Below are 21,953 nucleotides of genomic sequence, written 5' to 3'. Positions count from 1 at the left end.
GGAATGGAAAAAACCTTGGGACACTTTTTTCTCCTATTAGAATTAAAAGAGCTCGCGATTCTGTGTGGAAAGTTGGAAACCACATAAAAATTTCCAAATCCAAAAAAAAGTGGGGTGGACTTTGAAAAAAAAATGGCCCAGAAATGCCATTCGGCTATCGGGCCTGGGTCCACCCGCCATACGGCCACCTGCCGGTCGACCCAAGATGTAAATAAAATAATATTATAAAATGTATGTCACCTTTAATTTTATGTCAAACAAAACGTAACTTACTTTAATTAATAAACGGCGTTTGCAGTGGAAACTTTAGGGCCTTGGTGTCAGGATGCGCGAAATTTCTTCAAGGAATTAAAGAAAAGGCTCCTTGACACCACCAGGGATCCTAGGGCTGGTTCATTCCTGGGACAGAGGATTGGCATTGCCATCCAGCGGGGAAATGTGGCCAGCATTATGGGCACTCTTCCGCAGGGATCGGATTTGGGGGATTTTATTTTGTAGTTTAGTTTATAAGGGAAATTTTAGATATTAGGACTGATTTGTGTGTGTTTGTGTTTAATTTAAGGTGTATTTGTTTTATAATCTGTGTTTTATGAATAAATATAAATAAATAATCATAGATAAAATTAATAAACTAAGTAAGTACTTTTAACTATAAAACTCCCGTGAGACTGACACATATATTTTAAGCGGTTTTTTACTCTTGAGAAAGATCCTCGAAAATTGGATTGAAACATGTCGAACGCTATATCGATCTACGAGAGTAACCCGCTTAAAATATTTTTAATATAAGTAAGTACTTAACTAAGAAAAATTAACAAATACGCTTAAATTCCTAACATTGCCGGTTTAATCACTTTTCAATACTAATAACATGCCTTAAATTGATTAAATGGTAATTATCAAATTTTTCAAGATTATATATATAAGGGCGAAATACTTTGCCGTGTTATTTGACCAAAATGTTTAAAAAGCTACTCGTTTGTTTTTTGTTCGGCTTTGTTAATGTTCAGGGACAGGAGAAAGTTGTAAGTAATTTTCTTTCTAAAGTACAGACGTCTAAAATCAAAATAGTTACGATACAAGTGCGGAAAAGAGATCGACATTAAAACACGTGAAATATGGTATTTGATACTTTTTATTGTTTATTACATAACAACCAAACGAAAAAATATTGCTGGTTATAACAATTAAGTATAAGGTACAGCGGGGAAAATTTAGACTAGGGGACAATTGTAACTGATCCATTTTTTTCCATTATTACACTATGATGTTGTTCTACATGACTATATCCACTGAACACATCTACCATATAGTAAATATAGCCGGTGGACACTCTATTCAATAATGCAAACATTGTAAAACATGGAAAAAATTAACCGGTTACATTTGCTCCCCAGTCGAGATTTGCCCTGCTGTACCTTATAAGTATTTGTACATTATGTACTCATATCGTTATCTGAGTACCCATAACACAAGCCATCTTGAGCTTACCGCGGGGCTCTGTAAATCCGTGTAACTAAAAATCCATACTAATATTATAAACGGGAAAGTGTGTGTTTGCTTGTTTGTCCGTCTTTCACGGCAAACCGGAGCGTCGAATTGATGTAATTTTTTAAGTGGAGATAGTTGAAAGGATGGAGAGTGACATAGGCTACTTTTTGTCTCTTTATAACGCGAGCGAAGCCGCTGGTAAAAGCTAGTGTGCTATAATTTTTACTGTTCAAATACGCCAGATTAAATAACATCAACGGTCTGTTTTTTTTCAGGGTCGTGATGTGTGCAAAAACATAGAACAGGTATATTTTTTATAACAAGAACAAAAAATAATGTAATAAAATTTTCACAGCTCGGAAAGAGGACTTTTTTCCCTGTTAGGAGGAATCAATGTGTATTCTATTTTATTATAATATGTTCAATAAAGTATAGGGGTGCTTTTCCATCAGAGATGTGCTATGCTACGTTCCTGATATCCACCAATCAGCTTAGTCGAACCCGATCCCAGTAGCGCTATGCTTTGTATGCTTTTTCAATGACCTACCGGATGCTGTAGACGGAAATATGTTTATCTTTGCTGACGATGCTTGTAACATCCTTATCGCTCCTGATATCGATAGTTTGGAAAAATCAATCACTAGCGACGTACAAAAATTACTCCATTGGTTCTCTGTCAATGGACTAGTATTAAACGTCGCTAAAACCCAGGTGTTACATTTTAACTTAGGTGGGAGACCACCCAGGCCCCTCGCTGTCACGGTTAATGGCACGGTCCTCCCACAAGTAAAAAACGCCAAGTTCCTAGGTGTGATAATCGACTCTGCGCTAAAATGGGACATTCAAATCGGTAACATCTGTGGAGGGTTGAGTGGTATCTGCTTCGCCTTAAAACGCTTATCGTGCATACTTCCGCAAGCACAAGTGCGCAGTAGCTACTTCTCACTATTCCATGCGGTACTGAACTATAGTCTCGAGTTGTGGGGCCTCGCCGCCGACTGGCGCCGCGCTTTCGTGCTCCAGAAGAGGGCGGTGAGAATAATAGCTCGCGCCCCGCCAGGCTCACCGGCCCGACATTTGTTTATCTCCTTAAACATAATGACGATGCCGTCTCAGTATATATTTAATGTCGCTAAATTCGTAAGAACGAACATTCATAACTTTCCTTTAAGACCTGACAATCTGCGATGTTTGAGGGACAGACAAAGAGGAAAACTAGCCACGACCAAATGCAGACTCACCAAGTCTACCAAAACTACTTATGTAATAGGTCCAAAAATTTATAATTGCATTCCAAATGACATTCAAAATTTAGAAAATGATAATTGTTTTTATAAAGAATTGAAGAAATGGTTAATCAAAAATGCATTCTACGATGTAAAAGAATTTTGTGACATTTAAACATTTATGTAATGTATCCAATTATTATTCTAATTACTTTTAATATTGTATTATGATCTCTTAATTCAATTCAAAAATTTAAAGTTTAATTATTATTCTAAATTTTAATATATGAACTATAACTGTTGACGTGTAATGTATCTGTGCATTTACGAAATAAATGAATATGAATATGAATATGAATATTAATACACGATAATTAAAAATAAATATTGGATCATAATAGTTTCCTTATATGTTGTATGTTGTAATATTTAATGTTTTTATTTATTTGTAGATGGCCGTAAGTATTGACCTAAACATACAATTAGTTTTCCAATAGATACTAGCTACGTTTGTCAGTATGGAGAGAGATCGTCTTTACTAAAAGTGAAGCTAAATTGCATGAATTTCGACTTATTATTATTAGGTAAAACAGTGATATATATTATAATATTATTTAATTTATATTTCTTATTTAATAAATGAGTGGCGGAAGAAAGGGGAGGCCTTTGCCCAGCAGTGGGACACAATTATAGGCTAGAAAAAAAAATAAAAAAACCTAATTTGTGGGCTTAATACATGTTGCCTCTATAAGGGGCTATCTAAGCGCCTCATAGATGCTTCGGATGACCAGAGGGTTGGCCAATATTTCAGCGGATAAGCATTGCTATCCAGCGGGGAAATGCGGCCAGCCTTCTAGGCACCTTACCTGACATCTTGATATAAGTACACTTTTAATGTGTTTTTTAATGATATCTATTTTATTTCATTTTAATTACATATGTTTTAGGAGAAACCAGCACCACTTCCCGGCAAAACAGTAAGTTAAAAAAATTTAACCTAAATGAGATTTTATATCCCGGGTAATAATTATAAGTTAGCCAGTAAGCTAATATAGTCATAGTTTTTAAGAATATTGTACGCTCGAAATGGGAAACTGTTGAGACTGTATTTCCTGTATATCATACCATCTTATGTACACAGTTAACAATGAATAAACTTTACATTACTAAAGAAAATGGAGTACAAAGACGTACTGTTAAAGAAAATATAGTCTGGTTAGCGAATCCAGATATTAGACAGGTTTGGTTACGTGTTTCTAAAACAAAAGCAATGTATGACTAACGAAAATGTGGATAAACGATACATTATGACCTATCATTACAGGAAAAAGAGGTCAAAGAAACGGCAGAGGTATGTATTACACACACACATACACACAATCAACCATAAAGGGGTAGCCAGAGCAATATGAAACTACTCAAGTTTCATTGCCACTCTTGGCAATTAAGGGGTTGAGAGAAAACGAAATTGTGACATTGCAGTGACAGGTTGCCAGCCTCTCGCCTACACCACAATTTAATCCATATCCCACAGTCGACTTCTACGACACCCACGAGAAGAAAGGGGGTGGTGAAATTCTTAACCCGTCACCACACGGGTCAAGCTAAGCTATATATTATGTTATATTGACGACCGGTCTGGCCTTGCGCGTAGTAACCCACGGGTTCGGATCCCGGTAAGGGCATTTGTGTGATGAGCACAGATATTTGTTCCTGAGTCATAGTTCATAGATATTTTCTTTGTATATAACATATAAATATTTGTAATATTAGTATATTATTGTATGATATATCGTTGTTTGAGTACCCAAAACTCAAGCTTTCTAGAGCTAACCGTGGGACTCAGTAAATGAATGCTATACTGTCCTTATTTATTTATTGTATATTACATTACAGGTCAATAGTATTTCAATAAAAAACTGTTTATTTTTCAGAACGCCAAAGACCTCATGCACGAAAAAAATGTAGGTACATTTATTACTATTATGACATACTTCATATAAATAACTACTTAGTACAAATATATTTTAACAATAGGGAACTTGCATGTAATTAAAATAAAATATTGTATTACATGCACGAAATAAAATATCTGATATTTATAAGAAAAACATGGACGGAAATTTTCGCGAGAAGAATCTCCAAAAATATTTTTTGTAAGTTAGGTAAATTTTATGTTTTTCCTACTCAGAATCACGAGCCCTTTCGATCTAGGACAAAAGACAAGAGACAAAAAAATGGTCCTATTTCCTATTATTTTGAATATTTTGCATACTTTCCACTTTGTAACCGCTGTACAAAGTGTTTGAAAAATAGTATCTAACGAAGTGGAAAATTTAAAATTGGGACGCCTTTTCCGCCAAGTAGGATCAAAAGGGCTCGTGATTCTGAGTAGGAAAAACATAAAATTTACCTATTAATGATCATTTAAAAATATAATTTAATATTTTTTGCGAAAATGCCCGGACAGGGGTTATTAAAGAAATATAAGTAAACGAATTGACCGTGACGTCACTCATCACGATTTCATAATGATTCCATATAAAATCGTTCAAATTCATTTTGACAGTTCTTAAAGAGAAGCTGGTTTATTTGAGAAATGTATGTAATGTACGGGCCTTTTAGACCCATACATTTCAGGGGTACTTTTTTTATATGGGTTTTGTCTGTCCCGTATTATATGGTCCTTGATTTTTAGTAATGTATTTTTGTTTCATTTTTAAAAACTTATTTCAGCTGGATGTAAGTAGTTATTGAAGGCAACATAAACTATAGATAAAAACAGTCAAAAGTCACCATTTTAAACTGCTACGCTCTTATTTTAAAAACATACACATAAATATCGTCACTACTTTAAAAAATCTCGTATCTCACGCTGCTCCTCAAAGTTAAAACGCAGTAAGTCTATATGCATTCCATACATACTTACTACAATTTTATTTTCATTGACAGACGAAGATACAAGTTTTTTTTTAAAGTAGTGACGATATATAAAATCACGTTTCTATTTCAAATGGGACAAGCAGAGCACATGAAACTGTTTAAGTTTTATCAGGGGCGGCTCACTCCGCGATTCTATCACCGCGCTACAAGTACATGTCGGTGGCCGCTAGTTCGCGGCCCATTCAGTGGCGACGACCTTTGTGCGGCGCAATAGAATTCAATGTCCCCTGCTCGCGCGCGGTCCGTTTGTTAATGTAGGTATGAATTTAGAATGGGGGCATTTTGTGAACATCAAAGGAGTGAGCCTTCTGTACTTGTACTATTATAAATATTCTGTGATGTTATTGCCGCTCTTAGCAATAAGGTCATAACTTAGGACCACAATTTTATTGTAGTCGAAATTGAACCTAAAGCGTCGTGATTCCTATTGTAAAATTTGAATTTATGTGATTGTCAAATTATTAATAAAAGTTTTTTCTTATTTAGGTGGTAAGTTAGAATCAATTTATATTAAACTTTTGTTGGTATTTTTTTTCTACATACAGTTGTAAAAGATACAGTATACGTTTGGTAAATACTTTAGTTTATATGATATGTGAGGTAAGGTGGGGAAATATTGAAGGGTTTTTCTTGAGGGATAAGATGAAATACCTATGTTTTATAACGAAGCATCACCTTTCTATAAAACAGGCAGAAATTTTGAAAAATTTAAGTCTTAGCAGCCAAAATTTAAAAAAAAACTGGCCCACTTTTTCCTTCTGCAGAAGTCAATTCATTCATAGATTATGATAATTATTAGGTCAAGATATCATTATAATTCATGGTGGCGCGGAAATTCGACAAATACGAACCAAGACACGCGTCTTCCTCAATGGCATAATCTGTCTACTATTTATTGTACTAACATGATTGTACAATTTTTGTTACATTAGGTAATAGACAATATCGTAGCAGAAGCGGTAAGTACGAATTACTCTATGATTTTTTGCAATTACATAAATCGATTCCATGCACATGAAATGTTCATAATTCTAACAGCTACTTATAAAAAAAAACACTTAGTCTAAGGCTTGAGTGGACGCTCGGAGCGGAGCGTTCAGCGGGGCGTGTAGCGGGGCGGGAGAGCGTGCGTCCCTATGCAGCGTCGACTGAGGACACTTGTATGAGCTTCAATTGTTTGATATGCACGCCGCACGCCACGCTCGCTGCACGCCCAATATGAGCGTGCACTCACACAATATTACATTTATGCGACGTAACGCAGCACTACTGTCTCTCTTCGTGCGAAAAATGGAAATAAGTACGCATTTTTTGCATGTTTCCTGCACTACCTGTTTTTCCTTCATTTTATTTTAAATATCAATAAAAATAAATATTCTCTTAGTAAAAATTCACATAGTTCTTATTTTTAAACAGTTAATCTTCTAAAAAGTTTTGATATCGGAAAAAAATAAGTGTCCTAGTTAATTTTTTTACTTCTGACTTCCAACTGACAGCGTTAAACATTTAACGCGAATTTTGAAAAACACATTACGAAGTTCTTCCGAGCGGAGGAACTCACTATTTCTGAAGCGAAGCTTTTAATGAGACTTCCAACTGATAGCGTTAAGCGTTTAACGCACACTGACAGTCTTAAACTTTTAACGCTCAGTGCTCCCTATTTTCACATTACGAAGTTACACTTCTTTCGCGCGGAGGGACTCACTATTTTTGAAGCGAAGCTTTTAATGCGACTTCCAACTGACAGCGTTAAGCGTTTAACGCACACTGACAGCGTTTACTTTTAACGCTCAGTGCTCCCTATCTTCACATTTACGAAGTTACACTTCTTTCACTCCACGCACTATTTTTTTTTTTTCAGGGAGGCTCTATTCAAATAATCACAACATTATCGGGTGCTAATAAAGGAGTAAGTTCTATACAGCACATTACAACCTCTTTAATTTTAACCCCTCCGTAATCCGAACGCATTTCTTCCCTCGAATCCTGAATTTTCTCAAATACTTTTACGAGAAAAACGAGACAAAGCTTTTTATTTGTCATACAATAATACTTTATAAAGTAAAATATTGGATAAAATAAAACCATGGAAAAATGACACTGGATCTCTAACAATTAGACATTAATCCATACTTAATAATATTATTATCGGGAAGTTTGTGTATCCTTTCAATGAATTTTAATTTTCGGAGTGTGACATAGGCTACTACCTATGTCACACTCCGAATCCCTTCCCACATCCCTTCAACTATTCTCGTTTTGCCGTGAAAGTCGGACAAACAAACAGACACACACACTTTCCCATTTATAATATTAGTATGGATAAAGCCTATAGACTAGACATCTATTTTTACAGCCAACGACACTTCAAGGCGTAAAAAAGGTATTGTTGTAGCTTATTCGTTTTATTTTTTTTTTAGGGATTTTATGAATTATACATAATATCCACACTCCTTTTTGCTGTGTACTTAACACAGCAAAAGGGAATGTACAAGTTTCTAATGGGGTGGCAACGCGCATGTGACACTGTTTGAGTTGCAGGCGTCCATAGGTTACGGTGACCGTTTTACATCAGGCGGGCCGTATGCTTGTTTGCCACCGACGTAGTATAAAAAAAAATAAACCTTCCTCTTGAATCATCCTGTATATTAAAAAAAAAACTGCGATCATAATCCGTTGAGTAAGTTAAGTACTTAGTTTTAAAAATGTAAACATCGGAAAGCGACTTTGATTTTATACCATCAAAGATGATATATATAGGATTGGCAATCTTCATACTAAGAACCTTACCTCAATTTTTTAGCGCCACCTACAAATACACTGATGATGCCTACAATTTTTTTTTTTCGGCAGTCGGTAGTGACCCTGCCTGCTGAGCCGCGGTCCTGGGTTCGAATCCCGGTAAGGGAATTTATTTGTGTGATGAGCACAGATATTTGTTCCTGAGTCATGGATGTTTTCTATGTATATAAGTATGTATTTATCTATTTAAGTATGTATATCGTCGCTTAGCACTCATAGTACAAGCTTTGCTTAGTTTGAGGCTAAGTTGATTTGTGTAAGGTGTCCCCCAATATTTATTTTATTTTTTATTTTATTTTTTAATGTAACTATAAATGAAAACAATAAATATTTGGGGAAGATATCATTTCTGATCTATTATAATTTTATCCCTAAAAGGCTCATACATTTTTGAGGGGTACACTTTTTTGTATGGACTTTATCAGTCCCGGTATGTATCGTCATTGCTACCATGTAGTAGAAAATTTTAAAATCAAGTTTGACACCCAAGTCACAGTATAATAAAGTGTACTATCGTACAGTATGGCCACTCCCGCTCCCCGCTGAAAATGCCACCCACCCCCTCTCGGTTACCTCAAAGTTACCGCCTGTCAAAAATGCCAACAGTCGACCTGTCATATCTCACTCATACATGCATAGTACGCGTTCACCTACACGAGCTTAGACTGTGTGCTAGGAACGCGCCTCTTTCATATATTTGATCGCCAGTGTCCGAGGTGTGCTCAAGTATACTGGGTACAGTCAGCATCAATAATCCCTATCATTTTGTGTTAATGCCTTATTTACAATTTTCAGCTGGTTCGTAATCATTTTTCTTAATATATTTTTTATTATACATAAATGGGCTTGCTCTTGGCCACAGACTAGCCAAAGGTAAAGGTGTGACCCTGGCCTACGATGGAGTGAGCTCGCCCAGAAGTTGCCTGTTCAACCTTGATTTGAAATAAATAATATTTTTGTTTTTAAGCATTCAAATGACACTGCTTGAGTTGCAGGCGTCCATAGGTTACGGTGACCGCTTTACATCAGGCTTGTTTGCCACCGAAGTAGTATAAAAATAAAATGTCCCAAATGTTATTAATACAGCGAAAAAGCATACTCGGTGTAACCTGAGGAAACCGAAAGATTTTAACTACGCATTTCTGCGGGCAAAATAAAGATAAAATTTTACATGACGTCAAGCAAATTTCGACAACAAAAAAAATTTTTTTTTTTTTTTTTTGTTTTTTCTTTTGAATGTATTCACATTAGAATTAAAATTTATTGGTAAAACTAGCACTTAAAATAAAAATTTACAATTATTTTCTAAAAAAATACTTTTTTGCAATGAGTCACTACTAACTTTTTGATATCTATCAACGAAGATAGATTATGGCCGTTAACGGCATCATCGTCATCAAAACAGCGTTTTGTTCTAAGCGATAATAAGTAATTGTTTTTTTTTAATGCTTATAACTCTGAAAGTAGGCGAAATCCAGAAAAGTTTATACGACATTTTAATGTTCTAATATGATGAGGAATACTCAAAGTCGATCTTTGATCTATAATTCTTATTCTTAAGAATGTCAACCGAAGTAAATAATATTGCGATGACAAACATAATATTTTATTATACCTAATTTCAATTACTGACTCAATGTGCAACAGTATTTTTGCTGAATACCTATTTTGCTTATGTGACTAAAATACGTTTACTTTCGTCATTTATTAATTTAATATTTTTGTGTCATATTTCAGAGCGCTAAAAAGGTTGATAATCATTTTCTAATATTAAAAACATAATTAAGTAATTTATATTTATCTACCTATTGAAATTTCGGCGAATGAAGTAATTAAAAATTTCTTTGAAATTAGGTACCGAAAAACTTGGATGTAATTTAAGGCTCAACAAAAAACTTAAAATGTTTTTGATGTTTGTTCATTATTTATTCTTTACAGGACATGAAATAAAACGTTCAAATGTTTAAAATATATGTATATCACGAATATCGAAATAATCTGCGGCCAAAAAGTCTATTTCCTATTAAATCAGTATGTACTTGGCTCCAAGTCATTACTAATTTTATTTTAATCCCTCTCTTTTCAGCTTAGTCAAGTAGCCACCAAGGTATATATTTTAAATTTCTAAATCAATGTCATCCTTTGTAATCTGATACAGCAAGCCATATCCTGATATACTTAATCTCCTCGATCTTCAATGTGTAGGTACCGTGGTACCGCTTTTCTCTACAGTAACTCAATAATCATTTTTATGAATCCATATACTTTATGACGACCGGTCTGGCGCAGTCGGTAGAAACCCTGCCTGCTGCGCCGCGGTCCCGGGTTCGAATCCCGGTAAGGGCATTTATTTGTGTGATGAGCACAGATATTTGTTCCTGTGTCATGGATGTTTTCTATGTATATAAGTATTTATATATTATATATATCGTTGTCTCAGTACCCACAACACAAGCCTTCTTGAGCTTACCGTGGGATTCAGTCAATCTGTGTATGAATGTCCTATATACTAATATTATAAATGGGAAAGTGTGTGTCTGTTGGTTTGTCCGTCTTTCACGGCAAAACGGAGCTACGAATTGACGTGATTTTTTAAAGGGAGATAGTTGAAGGGATTGAAAGTTTACTCTACTCGATCTTCAGTCAGTAAATAGGTACCGTGGTACCGCTAATCTGTATAATACTGCCGTTAAACGTTTACCGCTCAGTGTTGCCGTTCGTTTAGCGTTTAACGCTAAGTGGCGCTATAATATTAATATTTGGCATTTTAATACAAATCAAGCTAAGAATATGGGCTAAATTGTCAAAACTGAAGTTCGTAGCCATGTTTCATGAAAATCGGTCCACTATGTCGCGGTCGGGGGTTTTTCAAAATTTTAATTTTGTGGGGTTAGTTATGTTATCCTTAGCTTGTCTGAATTTAATGTGATAATTTTTCATTTTCAGGGTGCTTCGAAGTTAAGCACGTTTATTCACAAAAAGTTGTCCGCTAAACTTGTAAGTTGAAAGAAAACCAAATTAATATATAGGTACTAACGCTTTTAATTCACGCCTGTTTTCCCAAACGGGTTGGACAGAGCACATGTAACTGGTAGTTTTAGTGCCACTCTTGCAAATTAAGGGGTTGGAATAAGGCTAAAATGACAGATAGAAATGGTAGACCATCGCCATTTTTTTTTAATACTACATCGGTGGCAAACAATCATACGGTCCGCCTGACGGAAAGCGGTCACCGTCACCTATGCAACTCAAGGAGTGTCACATTCGCGTTGCTAACCCATTAGAAACTTGTACACTCCTTTTTGCTATGATAACCCGGCGACCTTAAAATCAAGGGTGAACAGGCATCTTCTAGGCGAGCTCACTCCATCGTAGGCCACGTTGCCTTTGGCTAGTCTGTGGTCTAGAGTAAGCCCATTCATAATAATAAAAAAAAGTACACGGCAAAAAGGAGTATACAAGTTCGACGGAAAAAAATAGTTCCGTACGTAGGTCCTTTCGTCACCAGCACACCGCAACCTCGTTGAGCTCTGGCAGCTTGACGCACCGGCAGGAACACAACACTTTGAGTAGGGTCTAGTGCTATTTGGCTGTGGTCTTCTGTAAGGCGGAGGTACTTCCCCAGTTGGGCTCTGCTCTAGATTCGAGCGAGATGATATCCGCTGTGCTGTGCTAGGGCACACGCTTCGCTTTGTGTGGTAGGCCACACAAAGCGAAATATCATGCACTTTCTCCTACAGTATGCCCTAACTTCCAACACCATACGATAATAGTACCCATACCACACAGTCAACTGTAGTACTACTACCCATGGGGGGAAAGGGTTGTGCTGAAATTCTTAATCCATCATCACATAGAATAGAGTCACCACATAAAAAAAAAAACACTTTAATAATCGTCAATTACAAAACTCAGGCTATACTAATTTTAAAATATGTGAAGCATAACCATTTTTTTTAATTTACAGAAAGGACAAGATGTAGATCCTGACGCATTAGAGGTAAGTTTCAACAATAACAATTAGTATTTTCGTTTTGATCACGTTCAATTTGGATCACGTCTCCGATTTGGATAAAAATTGGTAGGCTGATCTAGAGTCCATGATGCTGAGCAACATCCACTAGGTTTCCCAAAATGTCCTACGTTGATTGTATGAAACTTTCCTTTTTTGTTACCGAAAATGTATACAAATCTGGTACGTACGTACTTATGTATGTTATGTCGGTTCTGTAAAATATTTGTTTGAGGGCGCTATTGAATATTTAAATTGATGCTATCAAGTCAGATCAAGTAAAATATCTTCTTCTTTATATCCTAGAATTTGCCCGCGGCTTCGCTCGCTTTAGAAAAAGAGAAAAAGTAACCTATATCACTCTCCATCCCTTCAACTATATCCACCGTTTTGCCGTGAAAGACGGACAAACGCGAGAAGAAGTAAGAACGCGCTTCTTTCATAATTATACATATTTGATCGCCAGTGGTTGGGGTGTAGGGCTCAAATCATTTCTCCATTTACTCTAGTCCTGGGCAGCTTGGGTAACCTCCTCCCGCCCCAAAGAAAGTAAGATGTAAGTAAGGTTATATCAAAACCACATCTAATTTCAAGATTTAAATCGGCCTCGAGCGCCATGTTTTGATATCGTGTTTAATGTAATTTAATAAATAGATATCCACGCAATTTATTTGTTATAGTAGTTATATGCTATAAATGCATGCTATTTTAAATACTAGCTTTTTCCCCGCGGCTTCGCTGGCATGTTAATCTAATCTTGTTTTCCCATAAAAATTTTTGACCCTCCTTTCACCTCCTTAGGAGGTGAATTTTGAAAAATCCTTTCTTAGTGCTCCTCTACACCTTATAAGGAACCCACGTGACAGCGGTTTCGGCTGTGTGTGTGTGTGTGTGTGTTGATATGTCAGTGACGACATATCAACACACACAGGAGTGAGTGAGAGAGTCAGTGAGTCAATCAGTTTCACTAACTGACTGACATATCTATATTTAAATAGTAATATCTGGGAGACCGAGCTTCGCTCGGTTCTATTTTAATATATCACGTTTTTAGGGTTCCGTAGTCAACTAGGAACCCTTATAGTTTCGCCATGTCTGTCTGTCCGTCCGTCCGTCCGTCCGCGGATAATCTCAGTAACCGTTAGCACTAGAAAGCTGAAATTTGGTACCAATATGTATATCAATCACGCCAACAAAGTGCAAAAATAAAAAATTGAAAAATAGTTATTTGTTATACAAGGGGGCAAAGTTGTATTTTAACGCGGAGTGTGGAATTGAAAAACGAGCAAGTGAAAGGATTCTATAGTTGAATCACGAGCGAAGCGAGTGGTTCGAGAATAGAATCCTGAACTTGCGAGTTTTTTAACACACGAGAAGTAAAATACATTTGCACCCGAGTGTAACACAAAACTTTTCCCCTCACTATAGCGAGGAAACTACAACGCAAAAAAAGCGTTTATCACTGCTTCCAGTAGTTCCACAGGTGGTATCATCTTTTTTACTAGATTCACCTACTTTTATCAATTTTAAAGCAGTAAATTTGACTTTATTCAAGGTCAAATTACTTTACCCACTAGTGGATAAAATGCGTTTTTACCCGCTTGTATTAAAGGACAAAACACGTGTTTCCGAGCTAGTAAGGGGAAAAATGTTTTATTAGGGTCCCCCCCTACATGTAAAGTGCGGGCTGATATTTTTTTCATTCCAACCCCAACGTGTGATATATTGTTGGATAGGTATTTAAAAATAAATAAGGGTTTACTAAAATCGTTTTTTGATAATATTGATATTTTCGGAAATAATCGCTCCTAAAGGAAAAAAAAGTGCGTCCCCCCTCTAACTTTTGAACCATATGTTTAAAAAATATGAAAAAAATTACAAAAGTAGAACTTTATAAAGACTTTCTAAGAAAATTGTTTTGAACTTGATAGGTTCAGTAGTTTTTGAGAAAAATACGGAAAACTACGGAACCCTACACTGAGCGTGGCCCGACACGCTCTTGGCCGGTTTTTAGATACACAATCTTATAAATACAAAAACAAAAAAAAAGACAAAAAACAAAAACTTAATTTCTGGCCGATCTATTTGCGTACATTAGACCGACCTCGTACGACTGAGCTAAGCGAAATCGTTTACTAACGCGAAAGAAAAACTCATGAAAACTCGAAAATTCGCGTTTTCCGGGATTTAAGGCTATGCTAGCGATCGAAGCTATCGATTTTTCACCCCCGTAAACCCTCACATAACAAATTTCAGCGAAATCGTTAGAGCGGTTTCCGAGATCGTCGGTATATATAAATAAATAAATAAATAAATATACAAGAATTGCTCGTTTAAAAGTATAAGATATATTTAGATTATAACACGTTGACCTGTCGATACATTTTTATTGCAATATATTAATACTTACATAGGAAACTGTTGATAAGGCTATTTTGAAAGCTATTTAAGTACTTTTGTATTTTATTCATATGATACTTTATGTTTTCAGATGGTTTGTGAAAATTATTTATTTAATAAGTATTTTATAAAAAATAAAAGTTGTATTTTTGTGAACACAAACTTATAATTTTTGTACTTAATGTAAATAAAAAATAACAATAAGAAAGAGAACCTATAGTATAAAATAAATCGGTATGTATTTTTTATTATTTATTTTGTGATAACCAGTAATTTATTAAAATTATTTATTGTATTTTAGGTAGCTCAAGTAGCTGCAAATGTAAGTATTGTTATTTATTATAAAATTTGACTCTTGGATTTGAATCTCCATGGATTATTTGATTAAGTATAATATTTTTACTTGTAATATTCAGTCTTTTACAACTATTGAAGTATTATAGATTTCTTTTATCTTTGTATCTGTTTGCACTTTCTTTATGTATTGATTATAGTTAGTAATAATATGACATTTAGAGACTTTATACATCTCTAATTCTATATCAGTGTATAGCTACTTTGCTTATGATTAATATTTTTAGTTAATATTTCTATTAATTTCATTTGTTTAACTTTAATGAATACTCTGTAATGTTGACATGTAAAAGTGCCCCCGTGGCCTATTTGCTGAATAAATGATTTTGTATTTTTGTATTTTGTATTTTGTATTAATTTATCAGTCTCGTCACATAATATTATCGAGAAACTCGGATATATTTAAAAATATTTAAAGCGGGTTACTTACGTATGGGTTACGGGCATTAGACGGGCTCAATATCTTTCTATTTAAAAAAAAATGTTTAAAGAACATTATCTATCTCTCCCTTAGTGATCGTATTGCTATATTTACTCTGTGGTTGGTATGATTGCTGTATATTTTTGGTTTGATACTATATATCTGGCTTGTTGTATATTACTATTTAAGTACATATCATTCATGTAAGTCTATTTGTATTCTCTTATATGTGTATGTTTATTCAATATGTGTGTTGGACATTAGAATAATTATGATTTTTATTTCGAAGCACCTACTCTTTTTGATTATGTTTGTTATTTCCGCTACCCAAAGGTTGTCTGGTAGAGATCGCTCTTTAGCGATAAGACCGCCCGTTGTCTGCCTCTATTTATAATCATTTGTTTTGTCTCCACTGTATCTTTTGCTGAGGTGTGCCAATAAAGAGTATTCTATCTATCTATCTATCTACGTATTAAGTCGATATAACGCTTGACATGTTTCGCTCCATTTCCGAGGAGCTATTTCAAGAGTAACGACCCCGCTTGTAATTTTTCATTGTGTATGTAACTACATAATTATATTTTTTATTCACTTATATTTTCAGCAAATATCCAAAGTCGGAATTGCAAAACTAGAAGCACGATCAAATAATGTAAGATTTTTTATTTTATTTTTTATTTAGTTTTGGTATAATAAAACTTTTTATTTAATTTGAGGTTTGTGTATTTTTTTCCTATGTGTATTCGTATTATTTTAACGTGTCATTTTTTAAATAAAAATAACTTTAATTGAACTATCACGGGCCGTAGGAATATATGTAAATTCGAGTCTTTAAATCGCTCCAACAACCCTCTGCGATTTAACCATACTCTCGCAATATCAAACTTACGCCCCATGTACACAATATGCTATTTTACGCCCACAGCAACCGAAGTCACTTCCACCTCCAAATCAGCCTTCATCAGACCTCAGCGATTCTGGAAAACCCTACCAAAGACCCCCCTCGAAAAAAACCATGTGCATGTTCACCCCACCTAAGGAATACTGCGTTATACAGATGAAGAATATGCCTGGCAGGTTAGATATTTGATCATCACCATCATCACCATCATCATCAACATCATAATCATCATCATCACCATCGTCATCATCATCCTCATCGTCATCATCACCATCATCATCATCATCATCATCGTCATCATCCTCTTCATCCTCTTCATATCAGCCATAGGACGGTGTAACATGTGAAAACCGAATAATTTTAACAGCGTATTCCTCATCATATTACAAGAGTAAAATGTCATATAAACTTTTCTGGATTTCACCTACTTTCAGAGTTATAAGCAAAAAAACCGGCCAAGAGCGAGTCGGACTCGCCCACCGAGGGTTCCGTACAAACTTTCAATGGTAAAAATAATCATTACTCATACTCATATTCATTTATTTGTAACGCCATTTTACACGTCAAGATTTGATTTAAAAAAATAATATTCATACAACAATAATACTTAGAGAATAATTAGACAGAAGATTGAAATTACAAAAAGTTAGGCAATATTCACATAAAAAATGCACAAAAATATTTTTCTAATTAGGTAATAAAAAAATTGTCATAAGTGTAGAACACCCTGCTCGACCAGCCAAATTTTTAAGCGATACTTAAAGTTCGACACACTAGGCGCTTCAACCACATATTGCGGCAATTTATTTTTCCCCTCACTAGCTCGGAAACACGTGTTTTGTCCTTCAATACCAGCGGGTAAAAACGCATTCTATCCACTAGTGGATAAAGTAATTAGACCTTGAATATAGTCATTTTTTATGCTTTAAAATTAATAAAAGTGAGTGAATCTAGTGATGACGATGATTTACCACCTGTGGAACTACTGGAAGCAGTGATAAACGCGCTTTTTGTGTTGTACTTTCCTCGCTATAGTGAGGGGAAAAATTTTGTGTTACACTCGGGTGCAAATGTATTTTACTTCTCGTGTGTTAAAAAACTCGCAAGTTCAGGAGTCTATTCTCGAACCACTCGCTTCGCTCGTGGTTCAACTATAGAATCATTTCACTTGCTCGTTTTTCAATTCCACACTCGCCGTTAAAATACAACTTTGCACCCTTATATAACAAATAACTAATCGACGGCAGGGTCCATCACATGTGTTAATTTGTTGGATTTCGCTAATTTACGGTCGATACCTACTATAACTTTCCGGCATTTTGAGTGTTGTACTTGGAACACATGTTGTTCGTTTTGTCACAGAATATATAATAGTACAAGTACAGAAGGCTCACTCCTTTGATATTCACAAAATGCCGCCATTCTAAATTATTACCTACATTAACAAACGGACCGCACGCCGCGCGAAGGTCGTCGCCAATGAATGAACCGCGCCGCGAACTCGCGGCCGCTGACATGTACACTGACATAACTCTAATACTAAATTTAATATACTCTAAGGCCGTTTTCACATTATCCGATCCGATATCGGATGTCGAACCGACATCCTACATCCGATAAACGCTTCCGATAATGTCGGATGTAGGTCCGATAAAACGCATTGTTCCAAATCAATGAAGTATGATTTTGTATCAAAAAATATTTAAAAAATAATTTATATTTAATAATTATAAGCACTATATTCCAAATATTATATTGTAAAATTAAAATAATGAACATAAAAATATTCAGTGTCAGGCAAAATAAATAATTTTACATTCAACTATATAAATATATATATTATTATATATATATTCAATAATATATATTGTAAATAATATTGCTATACTTTTTATATTAAAGGAAAAAATGGAAAAATTTACGCTTCCGGCGGGACTTGAACCCGCACCATTTTTGCAATCCGTGCAATGCCCTTACCAATTGAACTACGGAAGCCACGCCGGACTTCGCAAATCTTTCCATGCCTTTCCTTTTTGTACACACGTCTTGGGGTGACGTCTAGCGTAATGGTGCGGGTTCAAGTCCCGCCGGAAGCGTAATTTTTTCCATTTTTTCCTTTAATATAAAAATTTTTAGAATCGTTAGCAGACGTTTCTGCTTAATAAAAATTAATTTAATATTGCTATACTTGTCAATAGTTGTCATGCTTTCTAAATTTATTTTTCTCACTGCACCCACATTCGCGAATTTCTGTTTGGCCCTATGGTTGACTGGTAGAGAATGCCTTAAGGCATTAAGTCCGCCATTTGTACTTTTTTCCAATTGTGCAATAAAGTTTAAATAAATAAATATATCTACTAAAAGATGAAAAAACTAGTATCCGCAATTCGGACCGATGCATTACAACCTTTTTTTTTTTCAATGGAAATTGTCAACTAATTTGAATTTCGATCAATTAACAGCTGTTTAATAGACGCCATTTTTGTCACGCACACTACTACATACTTATACCTACATTATATACGCACACAAACAAATATTATCGGCCGACAACTGGCGGGGGGTCCGGCATGCCAAAAATAGTCGGAAGCGTCCTGCCGATATCGGCAGTTCGATGGTGCCTCGGACAAAAACTGTTGTAGGAGAGTGCCATCGGCATTAAATCCGCAATTTTTGCGTTTTATATCGTTTTTTAGTAATAATGATCTATTAAATACATAAATGAAGACCTGGAAGCGCATAAATCTTACATTTTACGTCCTTCCTACATCCGATATCGGATCGGATAATGTGAAAACGGCCTAAGGTAGAGCAGAGTCTAACTGGGGAAGTATACCTCCGCTTTACAAAAGACCGCAGTCAAGTAGCACTAGACCTTACTCATTGTTGTGTTCCTGCCAGTGAGTAAGGCAGCCAGAGCTCAACGAGGGTGCGGTATGCTGACAACGGAAGTAATTAGGACAATAGATTGTCCTTTGAGTCGTCGGCACCCAGGCCCCTTCTAAGTACAGATTTGTACAAGTTTCTAATGAGTCGAGTCGGCAACGCACATGTGCCACTCCTTGAGTGGCAGGCGTCCATAGGTTACAGTGACCGCTTTCCATCAGGCGGACCGTATGCCTGTTTGCCACCTACGTGGTACAAAAAAACTCTCGACGAATTCACCTGAAACATTAAAAACTAAATCAAAATCGATTGATTCGTTCGAGAGCTTCATAGCCACAGACATACAGACATGTCAAGCGTCAAACCTATTATTATTATAACACTCCGTCGTTTTTGCGTTGGTGGTTAAAAACAAGAAACCTCCTTCAAAACTATAATAAAAAACAACTTTCTAAGAAAATTGGTCAAGTGCGAGTCGGATTTCGACATTTCCATACAAAAAGGTCATGAGCGCCTGACGACATGTAATGGCAACGTACACTAAATTTCGTACTATAAAGATTTTGCGTATATTTCGGAAACTATAAGAGATAGAGCAAATAGACTTCAGATTTTGGTTGTCGGTGGCACAATTTTTTTGTTTTCGTATATATACACCATTTTTTGGACCTATGTGGGCAATATTATGGTCAGTGAAGTTCTAAACGGTCTTAAGCGCCTCCTTTTTAGTAGGAACTTAAGTCATTTTGGAAAATGATATTTTTTTAACAATTTCTAAAGCAAAACGAAACAGAAATTGATTTCTTTATACCTGTCCAACGCGCTTACACAATTTTAAGTCGTTTAGTAACTACTTGCAGCGGCAGTGAGTGAAATTCGTAATCTGAGTTTTTTTCTCTTAAGTCCGACTTACGCTTGACTGTAGATTTCTAATAGGTTTTTCTGTAATCTACAGGTAGAGGGCTATCTCGTGTATTTTTTTGAAAATTTTACGCTAAGTAGTTTCGGAGATAAGGGGGGAAAGGTCATTTTTTGCTTATTTTCCTAAATTACTTCTAAATTACCAAAACAAAAAATATAAAAAAAATATATTTCAGATGCTGATAAAATGCTCTTTCATTTGATATGTAACACAATATAGTTTTAATAACTTTGATTTTTAATTTTCAATTTTACCTCCCAAAAGTGACCCCTGTGATTAAATTTCATTTAATTAAATTACATGTCCATCTTTGGGCCACAGGTTTACATACGTGTGCCAAATTTCAAGTAAATCGGTCCAGTAGTTTCGGAGAAATCGGCTGTGACATAGGGACAGACAGACACGCGAGTGATCCTATAAGGGTTCCGTTTTTCCTCTTTGAGGTACGGAACCCTAAAAGTAACAATTACTTATTATTTTTCTGAACAAAACGCTGTTTTGATGGCGATGATGCCGTTATTGGACATATTCTAACAATCTTCGTTGATAGATGTCATAGAAAAATAAATGTAATTACTTAACGCGTGTGTGGCATCCCTTACCTCTTCTTAATGTTATTTGCTTTGACGTTTGCCGTCAGACACTTGACACTGACTTTAATGTTAAGGTTAAGGTCCTCTCACACGAATTCATTCATTTATTATGTATGGAAAGGAAAAAAAAATCCAATTTTTACAAAAGTGATGTGCAGGGTGGTTCCTGATGATGAACCTAACTGCGGAATTGCTGCTGCCTAATTTGACGGAAAACAAAAAAAAACACGGTGTATTCCTGGTGTACACACCATGTTTACAATACACCGTGTTTTTTTTTTGTTACCTATAGTACCTATAGTGTTTGTTACCTATAGTAAATATAACGGTTTCTAATTCCAGATCAGAGCCAGAGGAACTAAACCCACCCGACGTCGGCGTTGCCGACGAAGATGACGATAAAGGCGTTGCCGATGGCCCTGGCGACGACGAGGGGGTTGCTGACGACGACGAGGGCGTTGCTGACGGCCCTGGTGACGAGGGCGTTGTCGATAACGAGGACGAGGGTGTAGCTGATGATGATAATGAGGGTGTTTCTGATGAGGCGAAGAAATAAACATTGGTCCCTATCACCATTTCGTTTTCTTTCAAACCTTTAATTGATTAGGCACTGGTCCCACCGCCAGGTAGTCAGCTATGAGCTATCGGATATAAAAACGAACAAAACGACGGTGAAGTACCATGAACTCCCAACTACTTAGGTTTTCATACTTAGTTAGGAGTTCATGGCGTGTGTGTGTGTGGATTGAGTGAGCACCTTCCGAAAATAAAAAAAAATATGCTGATCATTTAGTAAAAGTTCTAAAACAATTGTAAAACGAATCTCTGAATTTGTAAAAAAATAAATCAAAAGATACAGCCATTAACATGTGCTCACTCAGTTCTCACAAACTACCAACGAAAACAGTGAATATATTCATTTAACATATATGTAATATTTATTTTTAACTTCTGATTAGCAGAAACGTCTGCAATCGATGCCACTAGGCTTAGAATAAATTT

At 35.6% G+C, this 21,953-nt stretch overlaps 1 protein-coding gene across 1 annotated transcript; it reads left to right on the top strand.

Moving 5' to 3' along the window:
• The first annotated feature begins 942 nt into the window (after nucleotides 1–942).
• LOC125237122 lies at nucleotides 943–21,523 on the top strand. Its single transcript, XM_048144093.1, has 20 exons — nucleotides 943–1,025; nucleotides 1,767–1,796; nucleotides 3,170–3,175; nucleotides 3,665–3,694; nucleotides 4,042–4,068; nucleotides 4,652–4,681; nucleotides 5,454–5,461; nucleotides 6,592–6,619; nucleotides 7,522–7,569; nucleotides 8,017–8,043; nucleotides 9,258–9,260; nucleotides 10,200–10,211; nucleotides 10,549–10,569; nucleotides 11,409–11,459; nucleotides 12,430–12,462; nucleotides 14,966–14,968; nucleotides 15,176–15,196; nucleotides 16,254–16,301; nucleotides 16,575–16,726; nucleotides 21,294–21,523. The coding sequence occupies exons 1-20, from the start codon at nucleotides 960–962 to the stop codon at nucleotides 21,505–21,507; spliced, it is 858 nt and encodes a 285-aa protein (XP_048000050.1). The 5' UTR covers nucleotides 943–959; the 3' UTR covers nucleotides 21,508–21,523.
• Nucleotides 21,524–21,953: the final 430 nt, after the last annotated feature.

This window comes from Leguminivora glycinivorella, chromosome 20, assembly GCF_023078275.1.
Source record: "Leguminivora glycinivorella isolate SPB_JAAS2020 chromosome 20, LegGlyc_1.1, whole genome shotgun sequence".
NCBI lineage: Eukaryota > Metazoa > Arthropoda > Insecta > Lepidoptera > Tortricidae > Leguminivora > Leguminivora glycinivorella.
The sequence above is the reverse complement of the archived record's forward strand: the minus strand, read 5'-3'. Positions and strand labels throughout refer to the sequence as shown.